A 20872-nucleotide genomic window follows, 5' to 3' on the forward strand; every position below is an offset into this window, starting at 1 on the left:
GGTTTGCACAGAAACAAAATCTCTGGTTGCTATACTGTCTTGCAGAGGTATAAAACACAACACGGCTGGCTCACACTACCAGCACTCCAATTTGTTTCTGTACAACTATGTGCCACTGCCCGTTCTACCCCCCAATATTGCATTTGACTTGGGCACATATCTAGAAGTGTCTTACCTATTTCTAATATACATGCAAAGGGTAGAAAGTTATTTTCCTCGTGATTATAGAAAGCTTTATTACAAGTTACAGGGTTGGAACAAAACCTTCCACACCCTGGACATGTAATTGCACCTGCTAATTAGGCCTACACAGATCCTCCATTCAAGGAGGAATTGGTGCAGTACTTCTGTGTCCGTAATCCTGTCTGTGCTGCGGGAGACTTTCACCTGCTTTACCTGGCACGTGCCCCAAAGACAGCCACGTCTTACGAAAATTTCCCAGACACCCGTGGCTAGTGAGTTACAGACAAGCAAGATATATAATTGTATCTGTAATCAGCACCTAGAGAAAAGATCCATCAAGACAAACATCTCATGCCCTTTAGCACCTAGGTAGCGCTGGCAGCCAAATGCCAGGCCTGGCCAGAAGAGCTACCACATTTCTTGTTGTGCAAATGCTTTCCAATCTTTGCTGAGAATGTCAGAGGAAAAAAACCGTAGATCTTATTGAAAGTTTCCACTCAAATTTGTTTTCATCTAGATGTACTGCTTTACCGCAGACAAACCAGTGGTGCAGGCTAAGCAACACACATAGCTGGAGATTAGAAAGTTTCTAATCACCAACAACAGTGAAGTTCTTGAATGGTTTTTGCAGTAGCTTTTTTAGGATTTAGGAACTTGGCCAGATTTAAGACAGAGCTCAGTTTTTTAGGGTTGTATGCTTGGCTTTCCTTCCCGTTGTACAGACCTTTGTCCTTCAAACAAAGCAGTCTATTCCAACCACGTGCTCATGGGAAGATTTCCAAAGGGCAGTGGTTTCCCAGGTCTCTGGGTAAAAACGGGAGAGAATGACCACTTTTCTTGGTCCTAAAATGAGTGCTGCTGATCCATTTCCTTCTCAAGAAAATATTCAGAAGGTTTTGTCTTCTTACCAGTATGGAAAGAAAATAACATTTGAGAGCTAGAAAGTTGTTGCTGAAGGGAGCTGCTGCATTTGGGATGGCTCTAGTAAAGTACCACTATTCAGTGTTTTACAGCCTTACCTTCGGTCCTGGAAGGCCCTGAAGACCCTGTATTTGGGATGAGAAATAAGATATTGAGTAATGTTTAAGGGTATGCTTTAAAATCCAGGTATCCCTGTTCACTGTGCAATGCTGGGCTTTCATTCTCTGACGCACCGAGGGCACCAATGCTTAGCCCAAAGGCCTTTTTATTTGTCTGAGGGCACTTCATGTACTGTTCTAGTCTGGTAATGAGGAAGCTCTCGCCAAGAACAACCTGGCAACGAGCCAGGCTTGCTATTACGACCATTTATGCAGTTGATCCCTTTAATCCCATCCATCCCGTCTCTCTACAGTCTTCCCTTTCATCTTAAGCTCTAACACAACCTTCTCTCTTTACCTCCACAGCCCATCAAAGCTCTGTCCTACTCTGAGGGTCAGTTTTGAAATTTAGCACCAAGCATATTCCTGCTTGCACCCCACAACGTTTCCAGCAGTTACCTCCAGCCAGCATCCTCCCCAGCCACTTCCCACTGTATCCCAGTGCCATGCTCCTCAGATGAGTCACTCAAAACTTACTGGAGGTCCTGGTGGGCCTTGGGGTCCAGGGGGGCCTGATACCTAAAAAGCAACGTAAGAGAAGTCACTGTCACAGCACGCTGCTCTCCACGGGTGAACTTCTCAGTGGGGAGGCAGGGCACAGGGTGGAGTTGAGTTCTGCCACACTTGGAAACCTCGACTGCGTTAGCAGGTGGCAGCAATCCAGGACAGTAGCTGAGAAGCCCTGGGAGGACTCTAGGGAGGGTTCCGTGGCAGTTGCAGAGATTTGAGAGTAGGGAAAGCAGTGACATTTGTTCAGGAAAAGGTCCACTTCCACTACTATCACTGTTTCTACAAAGAAGCACAAGGTCAACAGCTAGCAGGCAGCAGTTTCAAAATACATGAAGGGGCTGGCTCCACGCACAAAAAGAGCGTGCTGTTAACCTGTGCAACTCCTTGCTGCAGGATGTGATAGAAGTTAAGAGTTTGAGGGGGGAGCGGACAAAGTCATGAAAGCAAAATCCATTGGAAGTTACTATATATCTAGGTCCAGGCAAGCATGGTTCAGGGAATCCCTCCACCACAAATGCCAGGGGAATATTTGCTATGCTTCCCATGTTCTTCTATTCTTCTCTAGGCATTCGTTTATCAAGCATCATGAGCTAGACTGCTCTTGTGCAATGGAAAAATGAGGGCATCAGGAGCTAAAGATGGCTGGCAACTCTGTCGCGCAAGATGAAGCTTCCTGTGCTCAATGCAGATGTGTATCATAAGAGGGTGGGATGTGGCACTGCTGCCAAATCTTCCCTCTCTGGCTGCCGAGATTGCAGAAAGAAAATGCAAAAGGTGACCTACCGATTCTCCTGGATTTCCTTTGCCTCCACGCTCCCCAGGTTCTCCCTTTTCTCCCTGCACACAACAGATCTTGTCACCACCAGCTGCACTCTAGAGTCTCCCTCCACCAGGACCCCTCTCTGAGCCACCCATATGTTGTGGAGCAGCAGTTCCCCAAAGGAGGGGTGGGAACCTAGCATGCATTTTGCAAACATAGCTTGAACACATCCCTCCTGCACCTCTACTGCAAGATGAGGCACCCAACAAAGAGTCAGGCTCCTGGGAGGGGTGTCGTGTGGCTGTGTAAGGGAAGGGCCATCCAGCTGTGCCTGCCTCTCCCCAGCACTAGCCTGGCCTGTCTCTGCCGCACTACGGCCTTCAGCAGAGGGAGCACGGCAAACGGTGGCAGGACACTGCAAGCATTAAACATCTCAGCTGACGTAGGCATGCAGGCGTTGCAGGAGCCCAGCTCCTCCGGAGAGCAGCAGGAGCAGATGCCTAGCTTCTAGATGCTACCCTGGCCTGCCACAGCAGACCTGAGCTGACGGCTGTTCAGTGACACCTAGGCACCTGACTCTAAGGCACTCCTAGACAGAGGTCTGAGGCTCCTGAGAAGCTCAGTGCTTTGGGAAATGTCCCCTTGTGTTTTGCCCTACACTGTTTTCTCTTTGCCCGATGTGAAAGTTCAGCCTTTTTCACTCTTACTGCCAATCCTGGAAGTCCAGTGGGACCCGGCAATCCTGATGGTCCTGGCATCCCTTGGTGACCTCGTTCTCCTTTCTCTCCAGTTGGGCCATCAAGACCCTATGGATCAAGAGAGGTTTGTGTGTTTCTTGCAGGACTACACCAGGCAGACATAAGAGACATCATTAACACAGCTGGGGCAAGTCCAAAGAGCCTCCTGATCCCCAGGGAAGTGCAGGGCTTCATTCTTCTTGAGCCCAGATGGTCACATACGCTAACGCCTGGACGGCCTCCTGCTCTTGGGGATGTGCCGCTCCCCAGGGTGGAGGCAAGGGCACTGCTTTCCTACCTCTACTTCTGCTTGTGCTGGAGTCCGTGCCAGAAATCACTCCCTGACAGCTAGCTCTGGCGACAGCAGAGTTTTATCCTAGTAACCGCGCAGAGATGGGCAGAAACTCATTCCATGCAACCCTCTCGGCTCGCGCTATACATGGCGATACAGGAGCTGTGACAGGCTGAAGCTAGGCGACCGGGCACTCTGCCCCAGTTAGTGGCAGGGATTTACGCGGTTGCTGTGCGCAGCTGCCATCCCAGCAGGGCATGCGTGCCTGCTTCTCAGCCACCTTGCTCGCGGCCTGGCCTGCTCGCTTACGCTGGTGCTTCCCTTTAAACAAAATGCCAGACAGCGAGCTGAGGCAGCTGGGGAAGCTGCCCAGTGCCCAGCAGAGAGCAGGGCATGCAGCTGGGGACAGGAACTGCTAATGTCACCCCAGCAGGATGGGGCAACTCATCTGCCAGGGACCCAAGACCTCACATCTACACTGGTGCACTTTATACATCATCAGTCACCCCGGAGGGGCTCTGAAGGACCTTGCCCATGCTCGGAGCAGTGCTCTGAGGGGCTCAGATGCACTCACCGGTAACTGAGGGGCTCAGATGCACTCACCGGTAAGCCAGCTTGTCCCGGCTCTCCTCTCTCCCCCTTTTCTCCTGAGGCACCAACGGGTCCTGGTTCTCCCTTTATTCCAGGCAGTCCGTTCTTCCCTGGCAGTCCATGAAGGCCAGGGGGGCCCATTTCTCCTGGCTTGCCTCGTGGTCCCTAAAAGAGATCCACAGGACAGAAAGTGAGGCTATTACAGGTAAGAATAAGATTAGTCCTGCAGTTACTCCCTAGCCGAGAGCCTTTTTCACTGCCCAGCAGTGCCATTTGAGGAGTCAAGGGCAGGACAGTAGATTTGTCCTGCCATCTCAGCCGCTCCTTACAGGTTAAGACTTTGCTAAACCTTTAATGCTCATTTTTGCAGAGCAAAAAAAAAGATGGGCATGCTTACTGCAGACAAGACCACAGAAGGAAAGGGTAATCCACAGAGACACCTTGTCTTACCTTCTCTCCATCGTGGCCTGGAGGACCTGGCAAACCAATTTCACCCTGAAGCACAAAATCATTATTTTGACACTTTGAAAGCAACTATTCTCGCTGCTTCTGCTTGGCGTTGGGATGATGAAGGGTGGGCATTAAAGAAATAGTCAGCAAGGACTCCAGCTTCCATAACTTACAGTCTCAGAAAGAAAGCGTGCAAAGCACTGGTGAAACAGTGCATCCTGCAAGTTCGTAAGAACTTCACCAGCCTTATTTATCCAGATGGGCGGTCAGGGCCTCAGTGCTACAGTCTGTGTTATAACCCCCAACCAGCACAATCCTGCACCAAGATAAATTCCCATATGCAGCTTCTTAAAGGGGAAGATGAGTAGAGAGATTCTGTGTGTGCACAGACTCTGCCTGGACTGCTCCGATTTCCCCCTTGTGTATGCAAGTGCTGAGCTGAGCAAATACCTTCTGTCCTGGTGGCCCTGGAGGCCCAGCCACACCTGGGAGTCCTGGGGGTCCCTAAAAAAAAGAAAAATTCATTTTCAGAATGTGACCACAGAGTCTATTATTTTCTTGTTTTGAACCCAAGCAGCTCCTCTGAGTTAAAGGGCAATCGCAACACATTTTCCCCGGGACACCTAAAGCTGAAGCTGAACGATGGAGGGTCCTGAGTGAGCTGCAGGACCAGCCCAAAATGAATTGTAGATATGTATTTATTTCTCTATTTCCCCATGGACAAAATCAAAAGTGACCACAGCGGCACATCTGTTTATCTGCTCCTGACACCAAGATGGACTTAAAGTTTCCCTTCCCTTCTATCTGTAAAAATACAAATTTAGAATAAAGATCATAGGAAATACTACTGCGATGCCCAGTGCAGCTTAAGTAGAACTAGGTAATAATATTCTTGAGTAGATTTGCCACACAGAAATTATTTATTATCCTGTTGAAAGCCCTCTGACCTCAGTTTTAGAAGTGGCGCCCAACTCTGGCTGCCTCAGTATTGGCAGGGGTTGGGATGCCCCACTTAAGACAAGCCTGCTGCCACAGAAGAGGACGCCTGGGCAGAGACCACTGACAATCATTCCCTTCTGGAAGTTCTGGTGTCATCCAAATTCCTCATATGCACGACTTCCAAGATCCGGGTGCACAGATGAAGGTGAAGGTTACTTCACCCCTTTTTCCACTGCTTCCTCAAGTGGCATCAGTCTTGAGGATTGCCACTTTAAAGAGATCTAAACAGCAGTGCGACCTACAAAACAGTGCTGCTTATAACCTTCCGGTCCTGACGCATCATCCTGCATTTTAGAGATCCAGCTTTTTTTCCAGCTAAGTGTCGTATTGTCCTCAGAAATGAAATACAGGGTCACTGCTCCCCTTTTTTTGTCTCCAAGTAACTACTTTGCCGTACTCTCTCTTCAGCTGTTTTGTACAGGACTGTTGTCAAGTTTATACTTATCAATGGTGAAAATGTGCCCTCACCTCCCTCCACAGCAAGTATCCACCAGGGGTTGCCAATATGAGCTTTTTTGCAAAGCACACAAGGCCTCCTCTTTCTTCACTTTGGTCATCCACTCTCGCTCTTCCCTGCTCTCTGAATTACACGTGTTACCTCTTAAAGCAGAGAAATTAAGGGCCTAATTATTATTAAAATGCCAAGGTCAGAAGGCAAGATGAGTTACTCCTTCAGCTGAGAGCACTGCCCCAGCACTAGCAACAGCAAAAGGGAAATGTTTTAGTAGCACCAAAATTGCCAGGCCATCTGCCTAGGATGAATACCTACTTTCTTAAAACACAAAACACACAGCTAAGAACTTACCATCAAGGCCAAAGTTCGTATTTCCTAAAAAGAGTAAAAAAAAAAAAAAAGATTATCAAGAAAAAAATAGAACAACCATTTGAAAACTAAACTTCTCCTCAGACCTGGTCATTGTATTTGTTTTCCATTAACACTGGTCCAAAAGAGCAAGGAGTCTACAAAATGAACAGCTGTAGAACAGCCAAGTACTTTTCACTGCTGTTATTGCCAAGGAAGCAGAACTACATCACTCCAGTGTTCTGCATCCCCTGGGAAATGGTAAAGCACCCAGCAGTCACTGCATGGGGCAGGAGGGCAGTTCCTCACCTGCAGAGCTTCACTGATGTTGCCGTCATAGTCCATCATTTCATCCTTCCCAGGCTCTCCTTTGGGGCCCTGTAAAATATCAAATATCCAGTCAGGGCTTAGGGATTGCCCTTCCCATGGGATAGTCCAAGAGCTGTGATTTACCAAAGAAAAGGGGCATTGCAGAGAGGGGCCACGTGTTTCCTGTTTTTCACTCATTGACTGAAGCTCTTTAAAACACGTATTATAAAGGAAGCACTAGAGAAACGTAGCCCCAAGAGCCCACATCACCGTGCCATGACTCAGAGCTGGCAGGTCTGGTGAGGACGTGCTGAAGCCGAGGCCCGAGTCCAGGAGCTCGGCTGACTGCCGGATCTGGGCACCCACCAAGCACCCTCCTGCTGCCCTTAGTGGTATGCCGAAGGCCTGAATTCAGGCTGGAATGTCCAAGCCAGCCTCCTCCTGCGAAGTCACCCTGAGGTGGCTGCACTCCAGACAGCACCTTCTGATGACGGCATGGAGCGGAGAAGTGCCCTGTCTCAAGCTCGGGCATTGCCCAATCCAGCTATAAACACTTTAACCATGGTGAGAACATCTGTCGAGACAGCTCAGGCCCAATCTACAGGACCATCAGTGTGGTGCCACTGTCCTTAGGCCCCCCTTTGAAGGACCAAAACTCTTCAAGCCTTTGCGAAGGGGCACCTACCCGTGGGCCCATGGGTCCCTGCTCTCCGCGTGCACCAGGTTCCCCCTGCAACAGTAAGAACATGCTGTTAGCAATGCCTGTCACTTCGCAAGCTTATCTCCAGGAGCTGTTCCCCTGGGACAGCCTGTGGCTAGGTTGGCTCCTCCATCCTTTCAGTAGCACAGGCACAGCTGCTAAGGACAGCCAGTCTCCAAAACCAGTCCCTTTCTCTGCTTAACCTTCTGCTTTTCGCCTGCTTCTTGCATCCTAAACAAATCGGTTTTTAAAGTTCTCCATTTCAGCTAAGTTTTCTGTGCGTGGGAACAACTTTGCAGCTATTGAACCACGAGACAGGACCCCCCGCAGCGCTGCGTGGGAGCCCTCTGTACCTTTTCCCCCCGCGGTCCTGCAGTGCCAGGCCGGCCAACATCACCAGCTTCTCCCTGAGAGAAAGAGAGAAAGGGGGAGGTTTGTATCATCACGCAAAGAGGATGCAATTCCAGCGCTGGCTCCCTATTTCCAGGAGGAAGAACTGCACCGGCCCGAGTGTCCCTGCCACGTCCCTGTCTCCTTGGGCGACCAGAATCTCCTGGTAGGACTTCACACCCGGTATCCTCTGCCATCCAGCACTGAGGGCTGATTCAGTATGAAGGAAAGCACGTGATTGTAAGCGTGCAGCCCAAACGGGGCTCTCCCCTGAGCACATCCGAGATGGGACCTCCGATTCGTGTTCTTGGTGTGCTTTGCCAAGGAGCGGGATTCGGGGGCCACTGCTTCTTGAGGAAGTAGAAGAAGGGGAGAGGAAGCTCTCCGAAGCTTTCGGAGTCCTGCCTCCCTGTGTCCACCCTGCCTCAGGTATTGCATCCTTAATCCTGAGGGATATTTTCTCACAGAGCCGAGAGGGGCCTTATTTGAACACCAGGAGCGTATTTTCCTCCCAGAAGTACAGTTCATAAATTTTCTCACCTTCAGCATCTAAAACAGCAAACTAAAGCGTCATGCAGTACCAGATATCCCGCCAGCAGGTACTTAGAGGCAGGTGCAGAGGAGTGCAGGCTTTGCCCCTTCCTACGTGCCCGGTGCCAGGCACAGCCCCTCACACCCCACCAGAGGGAAGGCGCTCACCTTTGGTCCGGGGGGCCCGGGCAAGCCGGGCGGGCCAGGTTCCCCTCTGCCTCCCTCCAAGGCGTTCTCGGTATTTCCCTTCTCTCCCTGTTAGCGAGGAAGAACAAACCGTGTATCAGTTCAGTCTCTCCATCTCTGATTTCTCCAACTCTTGGCTCAGAGACACAGCAGGGCCCAAAACAAGGTTCATCAGTGCCCCCCGCACCAGCTGGCCTATTAATGGCCCAGAGGCATCGCCGTGCAGGGACCACCAGCCACGTGCCCAGCAACCAGGCCAACGTAGCTGTGCCGGGGGGCTCCGCCTAGCAGCCCTGCCTGGGGTCCCTACGGCTACCACCACTGCCCGTTTGGCAGCACAGCTCCTGAGGAGCCTTTCCCCTCCTCACACGCGCGTCTTGGAGCGGCAAGGAGGCTGGGCTTTTAAAAGGGGACTACTGCAACCCCGTTCCCATTCCCAGGGCCACAGCCTCCCCCTCACTGCGTGAGGGCAGGTCCAGGGGCACACGACTCCTCGGGAAGAGGCATCCTTTGCGCGGCCCCCGTCGCATCTCTGCCTGGGGTTTCCCACGCCGGCATTCAGCTGAGCTCTGCGGAAGGTGCTGCTGTACCCTCCGGCAGCGAGCTATAGGCGCACGGGGATCGTCTCCAACCACGGAGGCGCAGGCGGCTGCACCTGCGTCCCGGCTGCACCCAGCTACCACAGCAGACGAGGAAATGGGACGAGAGCAGCCTGCGCACCAGGAAAGGACACAAACCTTTGGGCCTGGGAGCCCGGGGTCGCCAGCTCGGCCCTTCTCACCCTGTTGGCAAAACACGGACATGGTCAGGGGCTGACTCTGCAGACTCTGTCCTGGAAGAGCAGCCAAAGGAAGGGAGTTGCTCCTGTTTCCAGGCCTCTTTCCCCCCCCCGGAGAGTTTTGTTTTAGTGGTAGTCAAGGGTTTCAAAGTGGGCACCTGCCTGCAGTACCCGCCCAGGCAGGAGGATGCTTTCTCCTGTTGCTTTGGATATCTCTACACATCACTTCCATCTCTTTCCAAAAGAAGCTGAGTGGGAAAGGGATGCAGAATCCCCCTGGTGCATCACCCCAATCTGCTAAATCCTCTTTGCTCTGCCAACCCTTGGTCATGAGCTCTCCTCCCTGCACATACCCAGAGAGGGAACTGTTGCCCGGGCTGGATTGTTTTATTTGGAGGGCAGGACGCTCCACACCCCGACGGAGTTCAGCTCTCCCCACAAAAGTGGTCCCTTGCTTGAGCCCCAGCTTTCACACCTGCTCAGTATGCTGAAGGATGGCATTGCTTTGGCAAAGGTCTCACAGCCACCCTTCCCACACCCATCAAAGGGTGTTTCCTGCTCCTCTCCCAGCTCCAAATCCCAGGCTCATCATGCTCAACCCCTCCCTCCCCCCCAGAAAAAATGGGCAGTGTCTCAGCTAGCAGCCAAGCTCTGTGGCACGCAGTGGTGCTGAGAAGCGGCAAAAACAGGGGCAAGGAAAACAACGAATGCAGATGATGGTGCAAGATCCCTGGGGAGCAAGGCCTGCAAGCTGAGCTGCACGAGGCACGCTGAGTGCGGAGGAGGTCACGGGGAAGGAACAGGGCAGGGCGCCCAGCACCCAGCGCTCACCTGGTGAAGTGACTTTGCTTAGCTCACCGTGGCGTTTGGATCATTCCCCGAATGCTGGGGCTCACTTAGTGACCCCTCTGGGAAACTAAGCTCTGTTCAGCCCCTTCCATACAACTGCTAAACCCATGCTTTCCAGCTGCAGGGTCCCCTTCTGAGTCTGCATTTTGCCGGGGTAGAGGGTGGTACCAGAGGCGGCTTTGTTACCGTGAAGAGATGTTTCAAATGCAGCAACGCACCGCTGGAGGAAAGGTGTGCTCTTACCTGCCATCCGCAGGTCCCCAGGACCAGGAATTTGTACCGAATGCAAAGAGCAGCTCAAAACGCACCCCGAGCGGCACCTACGCCGCCCAGCAGCAGCACGGCAGCACAGCCAGCAAAGGAAGCTCCTCCTGGGGCCGGGCTGGGCCCTGCACGGGGCTGCTCCCGTTTCGCGGGAGCACACCAGCCTCCGAGCTCACAGGAGCACGCCTGACATGCGGGGGACTTGCATCAGGGCTCCAAGGACAGACATGCACTGGTGGCTCCACGGGAATTAATTAACAAGCAACAGTCTTTGCTTTAGACCATTCTCAAGTGCAGCGATCCCTTCTTCTGAGGTAATTTGGTCTCCAGCCACCTCCAAGGCCCCCTGCCCCCAGCTTTCCTCCCCTGCCAGAGCATGCATGTTACTGCCATAAACCAGCACTTCTCTCCCCAGAAAGGAGGAAAAAATTTGCAGGACCTAGTGATCAAAATAAAAGTTTAGCCTTCAGAGTTGTTGTGAGGCTACCTGGACCCGATCACCTCTAATCCTGCCCCAGGCCTCTGAGTCCCGCACTCTGCCCTGCTCTGCATTTGGGATACCTGCTCTTCATCCAAGGACGAGCTTAGTGCAGGCGCCCATAAGGGCTACACAGGCCTAGGGTGGAGGAATATCGGAAACTACTGAAAACATCCTGTGCTGCCTGATTGACGGAAAGTGGCAGATTTCTTGAGGAAGGAGGTCAGATTACTGGATCCCCGTTTTGAGTGTTATATCTGGAGCCAAAAGATAGAGCTCGGCTGGGGCATCCCCAGGACAAGGCTCCGTCGAGCCCTTTGCTCAGACATCTCGCCATGCCCCCAGTGCTGTCAGCCCACCCGTCTCCGGCAAGCGGGAACACGCACACACACTTCAACAGGGCGAGAGCCGGAGGAGGACACGCAACCCCCCGCGCGCACGGCAACGCGACGCAGCGCAGCGCAAAGCGGGCTCCCGCTCCCGGGGAACAGCGCAGCCGAGCCGGGAAACCAAGCCCAAACACGCAGTGTCCTACCCGCTGCCCCCTTTTCCCTGGCAAACCTGGGGGGCCCATCCTCCCTGGGACTCCAGGCTCTCCCTTGGGCAGGAAGAAAAGAGATAGAGAAGACGGCTGTTATACGGCTGTGGCATGCTGTAACATAACCCAAAAAGCCTCGAACCAGAGGAGCCAGCTGTCCAGAAGCCCAGCCAGCTGCCTCGCGCTGGAGAGCGACGGGGTATTTTTGTACCGTGCCTGCCGCAGGAACTCAAACCAGGTCACGCTATGCCGAGACAGGGGTGGCTGTGCACGACCAGAGGCACCACAGGACGGTCCATGTGGTGCTTGACGGAAGAAGAGCCCCCCACCCAGGCCCTGCTCCAACGTGGGACCCTCTGGTGGAACCAGAAGGGTCAAGGCAAGGGGGAGAAGGAATGCATTTGCCCAGTGTTTTGTGCATATTTTGTGCTGCAGGGAGAAAAGGAGGAAGGCTTTGAGGGTATTGCTGCCTGCACAGACACCAGAGCAAGGCAAGGAACGAGGGACCCTGCAGCATTGCCCTTCTTGGGATCTCTGCATCTCTGAACGCTATTGGCCATTTAGCTTCTACATGCAGGACTTGTTAGGGCCCAAATTCAGGTGCTGGGAAGTACAGGGCCATTCCTCAGCTCCCTCAGCCACTCGGGGAGAAAAGTATCACCAGCAAAACAGAAGTGCAGACTCAGAGCACCGACGCTTTCCAAGAGTACCTTTTCTCCTGGAGTCCCCGGCTCGCCCTGGTGAGGAAAAGATGGGAAAAAGTGAGAGCAGGAAAACAAAGCAGGTAACCTCCTAGAGCTATGAAAGAGGAGGAAAGCATTCCTCTGTGGAAGCCTTGGCCTCGTAAATAAGGACATGAGGATGCTTTGGGCATACAGTAGGTCTTGCGCATGGAGCTTGTTTTATCTTCATTAGCCAGCTTCTAGGCTGCTGTAAAGTAATCCAGCAAGCTGCAACCAAGAGGCTTTTATGAAACTCTGAGTAACCACCTTGCAGTGTTTCAAGAGGTGATTTACCAGGTACAAAAGCCCACAACAGAATAACGCCCATATGCCGGCTTTAAGGGATTTGCCTGCTCCTAGCCGGGTTTGCACAGGAGCGGAGCTACGTAAGGGGCCGTGTCAGTGTGCGATCACAGCGGTGCCAGGGAGAGGAACCCTCCCCGCCACCCCTGAAGCTGACTTTTCTTTCGGTCCTTTCCCTGGCAGCCGGTGGGGGGTGGATCAGAGCAGGTTTTGCTGTCATTGCCCATCTTACTGGGCATCTCTGGCAGCTTTGGGACCTCTCAGTGGCCATGCGGCTCCCCTTTCGCTCCCTTGCCACCCCATCGCCGTGGAGTATCGGAGGGCACCGAGCTCTGCTCCGCGGGGTGCGGAGGAGCAGAGATGCAGAGGGAAGCGGGGTCCGGCTCCTCTGCCGAGAGCAGCGGCAGTGCTGATGCTGCCCTTCAGTGGGAGCTCTCTGACCATCGTCCCACGCCCCGCGCGCTCCTCCCGGCCGTCGCCCTGCCGAAGGCACCGCGGAGGAGTAGGACTGACCTTCATCCCCGCCGCTGCCATCCCCGGCGTGCCCTGGCAGAGAGAGGAGACGAGAACACCTTGTGTGAAACGCGGCGGACACAGGCACACGCTTTCCAAGACACTACCAGCCAGGTGGAGCTAGAAAGCTAAAATCCACCTCTTTTTTCCCTTATGAAACTCAGAAGAAATGTTTAACACCACACAGCACGCATCCTCCTTCCCTGTGCGGCTCGTTCACCTATGGCAGTGGCTCTGCTTTCCAGAAAGCTCGACCCAGGCAGGAAAACCAGATTTGCACCCCCCCAGATTTAGTGCTGCCATTTACGGTGAAGCCAAGCCCAAAAAGCAGAACAGCACCAGAGGACGGAGGAGTGCAAGGACGCAGACTGAGGACCAGAAACCCAGGAGAGCGCCTGACCCCGGACGCATTGATTCGAGCATCCTGGGGAAGGCCAGCTCGCAGCCCCAGGGCCTGCGTCTTGCTGCTCCTCTCATTCTGTTTTTATCACAGAAGACAAATCTCGCCATCAAACGTTTTCAGGAGAGCTCTGAAGCCAGCCGCCACAGGGGACAGGAAAAAAAACCCACAAAACAAAACAACTTCCAAGCAGTGCAATTCAGGTGCAGCCAATTCCGCACGGCAGAGCAAGCCATCGCCGCGAGACCAAGGAGTCCAGCCTGCCCCTGCAATCCGAGACGAGCGCTTAGAGACCCCGGGAGACGGGTGCTCCCGTGGGGACAGCCACATTGCCCTCAACAGCAACGGTGCAAAAAGCAGATCTTCGGCATCAACCCTTTGCTCTGAAATCTCTGTACGCCCTGTGTTAGTATCAGTTAGGTCCTGGGGAAGAGGTCCAGTTACAAAAGCAAATGTGAGGGGTAACAAGGGTCTAAGGAGGGGGAGGAAGAGGTGAAATAGCGTTAGAAGGTGGGAAATGAGAGGGGTTGGGTTGTAGCACGTGAGGCAGAGAGGAGTAGGAGCCACGTTCAAAGTGAAAAGAGCTTAGAAAAGTTCAAACAAGGAGGAGTGGGGAGCTAGAGAGCAGCAGGATCATACCTCTCAGCTTTCTGAAACAGAAATCAGGGACAAAGCTAAAAAACACAAGGACAGAAGATGGAGATCAGGGATTCTATGCAATAAAAGGGGAAAAAGCATTCCAGAACGTCTCAGAGGTCAGTAGCTTTTAGTGAATATGGGCTAGAGTCATGAAAGGAGTTATGTGCAGAAGGTGGCTTGGGTTAGGCTTTCGCAGTACATCTGGGATCCCCGTTCCTCACTCTTTGGCTTTAAAGTGGCAGTGAATGCAGACGATGTTATTTGCTAGCATTCATTCTGAAACCGCAGTGCACACGCATGTGAGTTGGCTCGCACGCACTGACCCTGCCTCATTGTCGCGTTAGTCCAGGTTCACACTTGCATAACCCTACTGATTGCAGAGGACTAACACACACATCACACCAAAGTTTGCAGCAGTCACAATTCACAGAATGCCAGTTCCCTAGAAACACTGGTGATCGGCTCCTCTCGCTAGCATAGAGCATTAGATGTTGCAAGACAGCATCCAATGAGGCATGCCGCTTGCTCTGGCAAATAAATAGTTCTCCCCCCACCATCTCCATGATAAATTAGGCCCTATATGTTGCATTTTAGAAGCAGGAAGAATATTCAGCTGCAGAGAGTCATTGACAAACACACACACACACAAATCTGGGTGATGCTTGCGCATCAGGGACAGCTGAGCGGTGCGGGTGGGAGCAGGCAGACGAACGTCACTCCGCTGCGTGCAAGGTACCTTAGTGCCATGTCTTCCCGGCAGCCCTGGCATGCCTCTCTCCCCCTGGAAGCGCAGCGAGAAACAAGAAAGAGAGCAACAGATACGACATGAGTCCTCCCAGGGCTCTGTGCGGAGGGCCAAAGGCACGAGGGTTGAGCAAGCCTCCTGGGTGAGATGGGGCACGACCCTTCCTCCACCTCATTTTTGCAGCGCAGACCCCGCTAGCCAGGGCTGTTTACCACCAGTGGTGCCTCTCGAGCCTGCCCCATGCAGCAGGACAGGCCCTGCTGGAGAGCTGCAGCAAGCACCCAAGCAAAGTCCCTCTTCCTTTGCACTGCCAGGCCCCACCACAGAGGCGGCAGCAACTTCACCTCGGGAAGAAGAGGCAGGTGATGCTGCTGTGGCCTGTGTGGGCGAGGGCGAAGGATGCAGCCCCTCCGCAGCGCTGGGCACTGCCCCTCTCACCCCAAACTCATCACTTGTTGCTCAGCCAGCTTGTGGCATGCACCCAGGTCTGCTCTAGAGTGAGAGCCAGAAAAACAAAGCAGTGACAGAGCCCAGGAGGTGCGTGTTCAGCTGTTGTGGAAAACTCCACAGTAGGGCTAAAACTCCAGGGAATTGCATAAACCACCAGCTCGGCAAAGACCAGGGCACATTTAGGATGTTCTAGACCTAACAGCGAGAAACATCCTTCGTGGGACTGTGCTGGTTCATCTGAGCAAGCAGAAGTGCAAGTTTACAGTGACCCTGAGCTGGGTGTCAGGATCCCACCCAATATTTAGAAGATAGAATTAAAAAGCCTCTTTTCCGACAAGTTCATTGTAATAACACCACATAGCAACTACGTGGTGCGTTTCAGCCACTGAGCTCGACAAATCTTACAAAGACGACAAGTTTCAGTCAGGGAAAAGGCTAGCAAAGAAGAGAGATCATAAAGTAGACAAGCGATAGAGCTGGAACAGAACAAGAGTCTTCATCCCCCCCACCACATCCTGTGGCGCAGGATTCCCCAAGATGTAGGGGTCAGAGCTGCTCAGCCTCCAGGGACTGCAGGATGAACAAACATCTTTGGAAAAATGCAAAGTCCAAGGCCTGCCTTGGGGAGTATTGTTAGCATATTTTTCATTTACAGCAAGAAAATCCAGGCCATCTTTGGACAGTCTGCTTAGCATTGTTATTCTGATTCGGGCGTTTAGTCTTTGCTTGGAAGGCATGTATTCCTGCTATGCATGTGCTTCAGAAAAGGACATTCTGTAATTCAGATCTTTGACTATATTTTGTAAAATACTGGCCAACATTATAATATATACAGCCTATTTCAGGCAAAGAAATAAGTTAGTGACTATGAATATTTTTAGCTAGAGAAGCAAGGACCACTCTCTGTCCCCCTTCATGCTTCCCAGCTGCACTCCCCGACCAAGCAGTTAGGCAGACCAAGAAGGTAAGACTGATGCCTTCTGCTGTGAGGCACCCACAGTGCCAGTGGGGTCTGGCTCCATAAAGCAGCTCTGTCCAAAGATAACTCCCCATCCCAGAGACTTGCCTGGGAGGACCTGCCTGAAGAGAAGACCTATTTAGTTTTTTAGCCCTGAAAAAGCAAAGCCACCTTGGTGAGAGGGAGCAATTCCCACCAAAGTCAGCAAGTCCCAGAGCAACCACGCTTCCCTGCCTCTTCCAGCGCTGGCCTCAGCCCACTGGCACAGCCCTCATGGTCCCCAGCAGGATCACACAGGGGTTCAAGCTAATTAGCAGGCAGGAGTAACGAGGCTGCTACTGCACAGGTGCCAGAGCAGAGGGAGGTCCCAGAGCCAAGGCCAGAGGACGAGCAGGAAGAACAACACTCCAGAACATTTTTGGATCTCTAAGCACCTGAAAGCTGTCAAGATACAGCAAGTACCCACCGTGCTAATTACTTAAGGATCCCCCTAAGCCTAGGAAATATCACACCGGGTGTCATAGCCAGGCAGCAGCAACCAGCCAAAGACAGCACTGGAATGGCACAGCCACACCAGGAGCTGGGAAGTTTCACCAACAGCAGGCATGAAAGGCAAAACTCCCAGCTCGGGTCCCTCTTAGGCTCCAGGAAGGCAGCCAGCAGCACCTGCCAGCTTCTGGGAGCTTCACACTGCTTTGGGAATTACCCCTGCATTTCCCCAGGAGCCCAAGCAGAGGTGGACAGCACCACTCCCCTCCAGCTCACAGCAAGCACACCCACTTCGGGTGGGCAGCTTTATATCCACTCAGGACCAGTCACAGCAGAGGGTGCCACACGCTGATCAGCTCATTAGCAGCAGTGGGGACTAGTTAGAGGCTGCCAATTAAAACAGAGACCCCTCCTTTTTTCTCCTTGCTGTGAAAGACAGATTGTGAGGAGGTTATTGAGCAGGTCTGCAGCCAGTTTCTCTACTGCTCTTTCCTCCGAGCATTAGGAAGAGCCATGGCGATGTCCTAAGGACATCCGAAAAAAAAAAAAAGAGCAAAGAAAGCAAGCAAATGTCAGTTCAGCGGGAGGTGATAGCTGGTCTGGGGGGCAGGGAGACTTGCAAGTTGTCTAGGGACTTTCACGGGACGCAGGTGTAGGCCAATATGATCCAAGCATAACGGTAGCCACAGGGGCCAAGAGGGGCTCTACCACATGCTATATCCATCAGCGGGCTGCGAGAGGGGGGGAGGATGTCAAACGAGCAGAGGGTCCGTGTGACACCACTAAGCCTCTCCAGCAAGGCAGGAGCTGAAATGTTTCTCACTGCCAGCAAAAGCAGCGATACGCTAAGCAAAATCCATCCCAACAGCCAAACTGTGGTTCAGCTGTAGTATTTGACCCGGCCTTCTCAAAAGAAGGAGGAGGTAGAATCTAGCCAGATCCAAAGGTGAGAACATTAAGAGTCCTCTGGAGTCTCGAATGACCCTACTAACAAGGAAAGCAGACAGAAATAAGCGTCTCCAAGGACAGCGAGCTCCCGCGCCACGTGAACGTTCAGGAGCCGCTACCGGCTGACGCCTGGCTGCTGGTTCAGGGATATCTCTGCGCTCTCATTTCAGTTCCTCCGAGCAGGGGAGAAAGAAAACGGAGAGGACAGTGATGCTGGCAGTAACAATGGGAATGTGCGTACAGAGAAACAGGCTGCTTTGGGGCTTGGGTTTACGATCACGAAAAGCCTGGCAGGATTCATCTCCAGTCTTCACGAGACGGGACGCGTAGGGGCCCAGCTGGTCGGAGCGTGTCTCCAGGGCCGCACTGAGTCACTGCTCTCCAACGCAGAACGGAGGAGGCTCCCGGGGAGAAATGACGCCGAGACACCGTGGGAAGACTCGGAGGCTCCCCTTTGCCAGAGCCCCAGTGCAAGGAGCAGGCCGGCTTGCTGCGGGAGGAAGGGACTGCCTTGCTCTCTCTGCTCAGCGCAGGCAGCCTTGCAATAGCAGATGCCAATCCTGTCCCCCGTGTCTGCTTCTGCTCCCTCCTAGGGCCACCCAAAAACGGGAAGTGGAGCCTCTGAGGAACCCCAAAAGCTCTACAAAACACAGGGGTGGGAACAGCTCAGCCGGAGCTAGAAGGCTTGGAAGGTTTCTCAGACCCACTATCTCTTGCAGAGGGTCCATTTTCATCTTGATTGCAAAGAGGAAGTTTCAGTTTTAATTCCAGAAGATGAATCAAGGTCTGATTAGTCCTTGTACGTGGGTGTAACCACAGCAGATGTCTGCTTGCCATGAAACATGGGAGTATAAGCAGGGGTGAAACACAGCTTCTTCTTCCAGCCTTTTTGCTGACCTATGTCTATGTTCCAACTTCATTTCTCCAGTTCAGCTTAATGGGAGAGTATCTAGCTCTTGAGACAGCAGTAAATTCATAGCTCCCCAAACTTATTGGTTCTGGGTGCAATTCTGCTTTTATTTAGACTGGCAAAAAACCAGAAGCGATTCCTTTGCACTTGGCAGAATTACACTGATGTGAAGAAGGACATGGGGAAATCTCTGGACTTTGCATGCACCGTACTATTTCTGAGGGAATATTGTTTTCTTGTAGGAAGTCAACTGCATGATATTCAGCTATTAACCCAGGGCCTACGGCCCCCAAGAACATTTCTTTAAACCCAGTGCAACACATCCCTGTTAAGTTCTGAAGGAGCCTTTTCTCCCTGCAAATAGTAATCCACCCAGATGGAAAAAATACAGCGTGCATATGCTGCATAATAAATAAGATGCATGCCACATACTAAATACTTGAAATACACATGTCACTGTTAATGCCTCTGAAAAATATTGCAGAACCAGTCTTTTCTCATGATGTTTAAAATGTGCGGCATGACACAATATGCTCTGACTATCGTGAACACTTGCCAATGTTGTAATGTTTGAAGCACAGTCTGCATTGAGTAATATATTTTAAGTGTATGGGTACAGTAAATTTCAACCAAATAGATAACATCTGGGCATAAACCATACGAGCCTGTAAAAAGGATCCAGAAACAGGGACAGAAAAGCCTGGTGCCAAACCTCAGCCTGAGTTGCAGAGTTTGAGTGGATTTGATGCGTCAGCTAACCAGATTTTACGAGGAAACCCCAACCCGTCCCATCAGATGGGAGATGTAACAAATCATGAGCAAGCTTCATAGTCAGAGCAATGCCTTTGGTAAGAATCAAATTCCCCCGAACGGATAAAGGCTGCTTTATTGCCGAGTCGGGAGTGCCTGGTTGTGGTTAATCACAGCACAGAGGTGTACTCCATTAAATACCCCCGGCGCTGCCTCCCACCCAACGCCCCCCTACAACCTCTCAGCCTACAGAGCGGTATCTCCCAGATGATCTACCGCCGTAGAAAGCCGCATTTATCATGCCTACCTTTATGCCTGGGTCCCCCTTTTCACCCTGCCCAGGGAAAAACAGAGAGAGAGGAAACACGGAGAGGAGCAGTGAGCACAGCGAGAAGCCCAGAGGAGCAGAACAACCTTAACAGCGAGGGGCCAAGGGAAAGCAATTGCAGAGGGAGCGTGCAGTAAACGCAGCCCCCGGCCTCTAAAGAACGGCTCTTGGCAGCACGGGGACAGCCTGGACGCTGACCGTAGCCTGCCCCTTCCCGGGAACGCAGGGCGGGCTGTGGGGCCAGAGCGGCTGCTGGAGGTTGCAATGCTCCCCGCGTGTTTTGGGGTGCAGGCTGGCCAACCACCAAACCGCTTCGTGGACCAGAGCATCCGCAGCCTCCTTAACTGGCCAAAAATTGCCCAGGCCCTTTAGACAGAGCAAATCTTTCTGTTGACGGGGCTGGTACCGGGTGCAGAGACTCCGCCTCCGGCCCCGACCCGCCGTGTTTCTGCGGGGCCGCTTCTCTGCCCGCGGGAGACGGCCGCCCTGACCCGGCTTTGAGGGTTACCTTGGGGCCGGCAGCTCCGGGGAGGCCGCGTGCACCGGGCAGGCCCGCCTCGCCCTGAGGAAGAGAAGGGAAAGGGAGGAAGAAGCAGACAGTGAGCAGCAAGACAAGCAGCCAGCGGGATGCCCGAGAGGTCGGCGAGGGCGGGAGAGGGTGCCCTGCTCCCCCCCATGCCCTCCGCCTCGCCCAGAGAAGGTCACAGCCCCGGGCTCGCTCCTCCGAGGGCGGCGCGGGCCCTTTGCCCGCGGGTACATCAGCGGGACGAGTTGTCTCACGTCCGAGGAGCCCCCAGGAGAGGCCCCGCAGGGCCCCCTCGCCGCTCCCGCCTGCCGAGAGCAGCCCCCCAGCACGCACGGATCCGGTGGGCTCCCAGCGGGAAAAGCGGCCGGCTGCTGCAGGAAGGGGCAATAAATTGCGTCGGTCTGCGGGAGCGGGCTGTCCTCCACGGCGGCTATAATTTCTACTTCCTGACGTAACAAAAACCTCTCGGTTTATACAGCGCTAATTAAAAAGCTCCCAGGTCTTGCCGCTTTGCCCGCAGAGCACCCAAAAAGCCCCGCGGAGGTAAGGTGGGACGCGGGACTCCCGCCCGCTGGGAACCTCTCCGCAGCAGCGTCTCCTCATGGCCCCTTCCGTCTGCCTCCGCGCCCTGCCAGCTCCCGCCTCTGAGCCTGCCGCAGGCTTGGCCCTTCGCAGGCTGCCGGTCGGCCCAGGAGCGCTGCACAGAGGCGGTCTCCTCCGCAGCCCGCGGCCGCAAACCCCCTGCGTAGCTGCCAGCGAGCGCAA

The 20872-nt window shown here is 53.2% G+C and overlaps 1 protein-coding gene across 4 annotated transcripts in view; it reads right to left on the reverse strand.

Annotated features, from left to right (window-relative positions):
* Positions 1-20872, reverse strand: part of COL13A1 (collagen type XIII alpha 1 chain) — a 73991-nt gene that overhangs the window by 15506 nt on the left and 37613 nt on the right. For 3 of the 4 annotated variants that reach the window (XM_064513637.1, XM_064513636.1, XM_064513633.1), the window contains 18 exons: positions 20090-20143; positions 19561-19587; positions 12965-12997; positions 12137-12163; positions 11424-11486; positions 9257-9301; positions 8502-8588; positions 7766-7819; positions 7398-7442; positions 6713-6781; positions 6407-6430; positions 5053-5106; positions 4603-4647; positions 4165-4317; positions 3240-3338; positions 2556-2609; positions 1740-1781; positions 1203-1229 (listed from right to left, as the gene is read on the reverse strand). In XM_064513637.1, coding sequence (XP_064369707.1) covers positions 1203-1229; positions 1740-1781; positions 2556-2609; positions 3240-3338; positions 4165-4317; positions 4603-4647; positions 5053-5106; positions 6407-6430; positions 6713-6781; positions 7398-7442; positions 7766-7819; positions 8502-8588; positions 9257-9301; positions 11424-11486; positions 12137-12163; positions 12965-12997; positions 19561-19587; positions 20090-20143 — 1002 coding nt within the window. The remainder of the gene's footprint in view (positions 1-1202; positions 1230-1739; positions 1782-2555; positions 2610-3239; positions 3339-4164; positions 4318-4602; positions 4648-5052; positions 5107-6406; positions 6431-6712; positions 6782-7397; positions 7443-7765; positions 7820-8501; positions 8589-9256; positions 9302-11423; positions 11487-12136; positions 12164-12964; positions 12998-19560; positions 19588-20089; positions 20144-20872) is intronic. The other variant, XM_064513634.1, reaches the window with a different exon arrangement.

Source organism: Dromaius novaehollandiae, chromosome 6 (assembly GCF_036370855.1).
Source record: "Dromaius novaehollandiae isolate bDroNov1 chromosome 6, bDroNov1.hap1, whole genome shotgun sequence".
NCBI classification, from domain to species: domain Eukaryota; kingdom Metazoa; phylum Chordata; class Aves; order Casuariiformes; family Dromaiidae; genus Dromaius; species Dromaius novaehollandiae.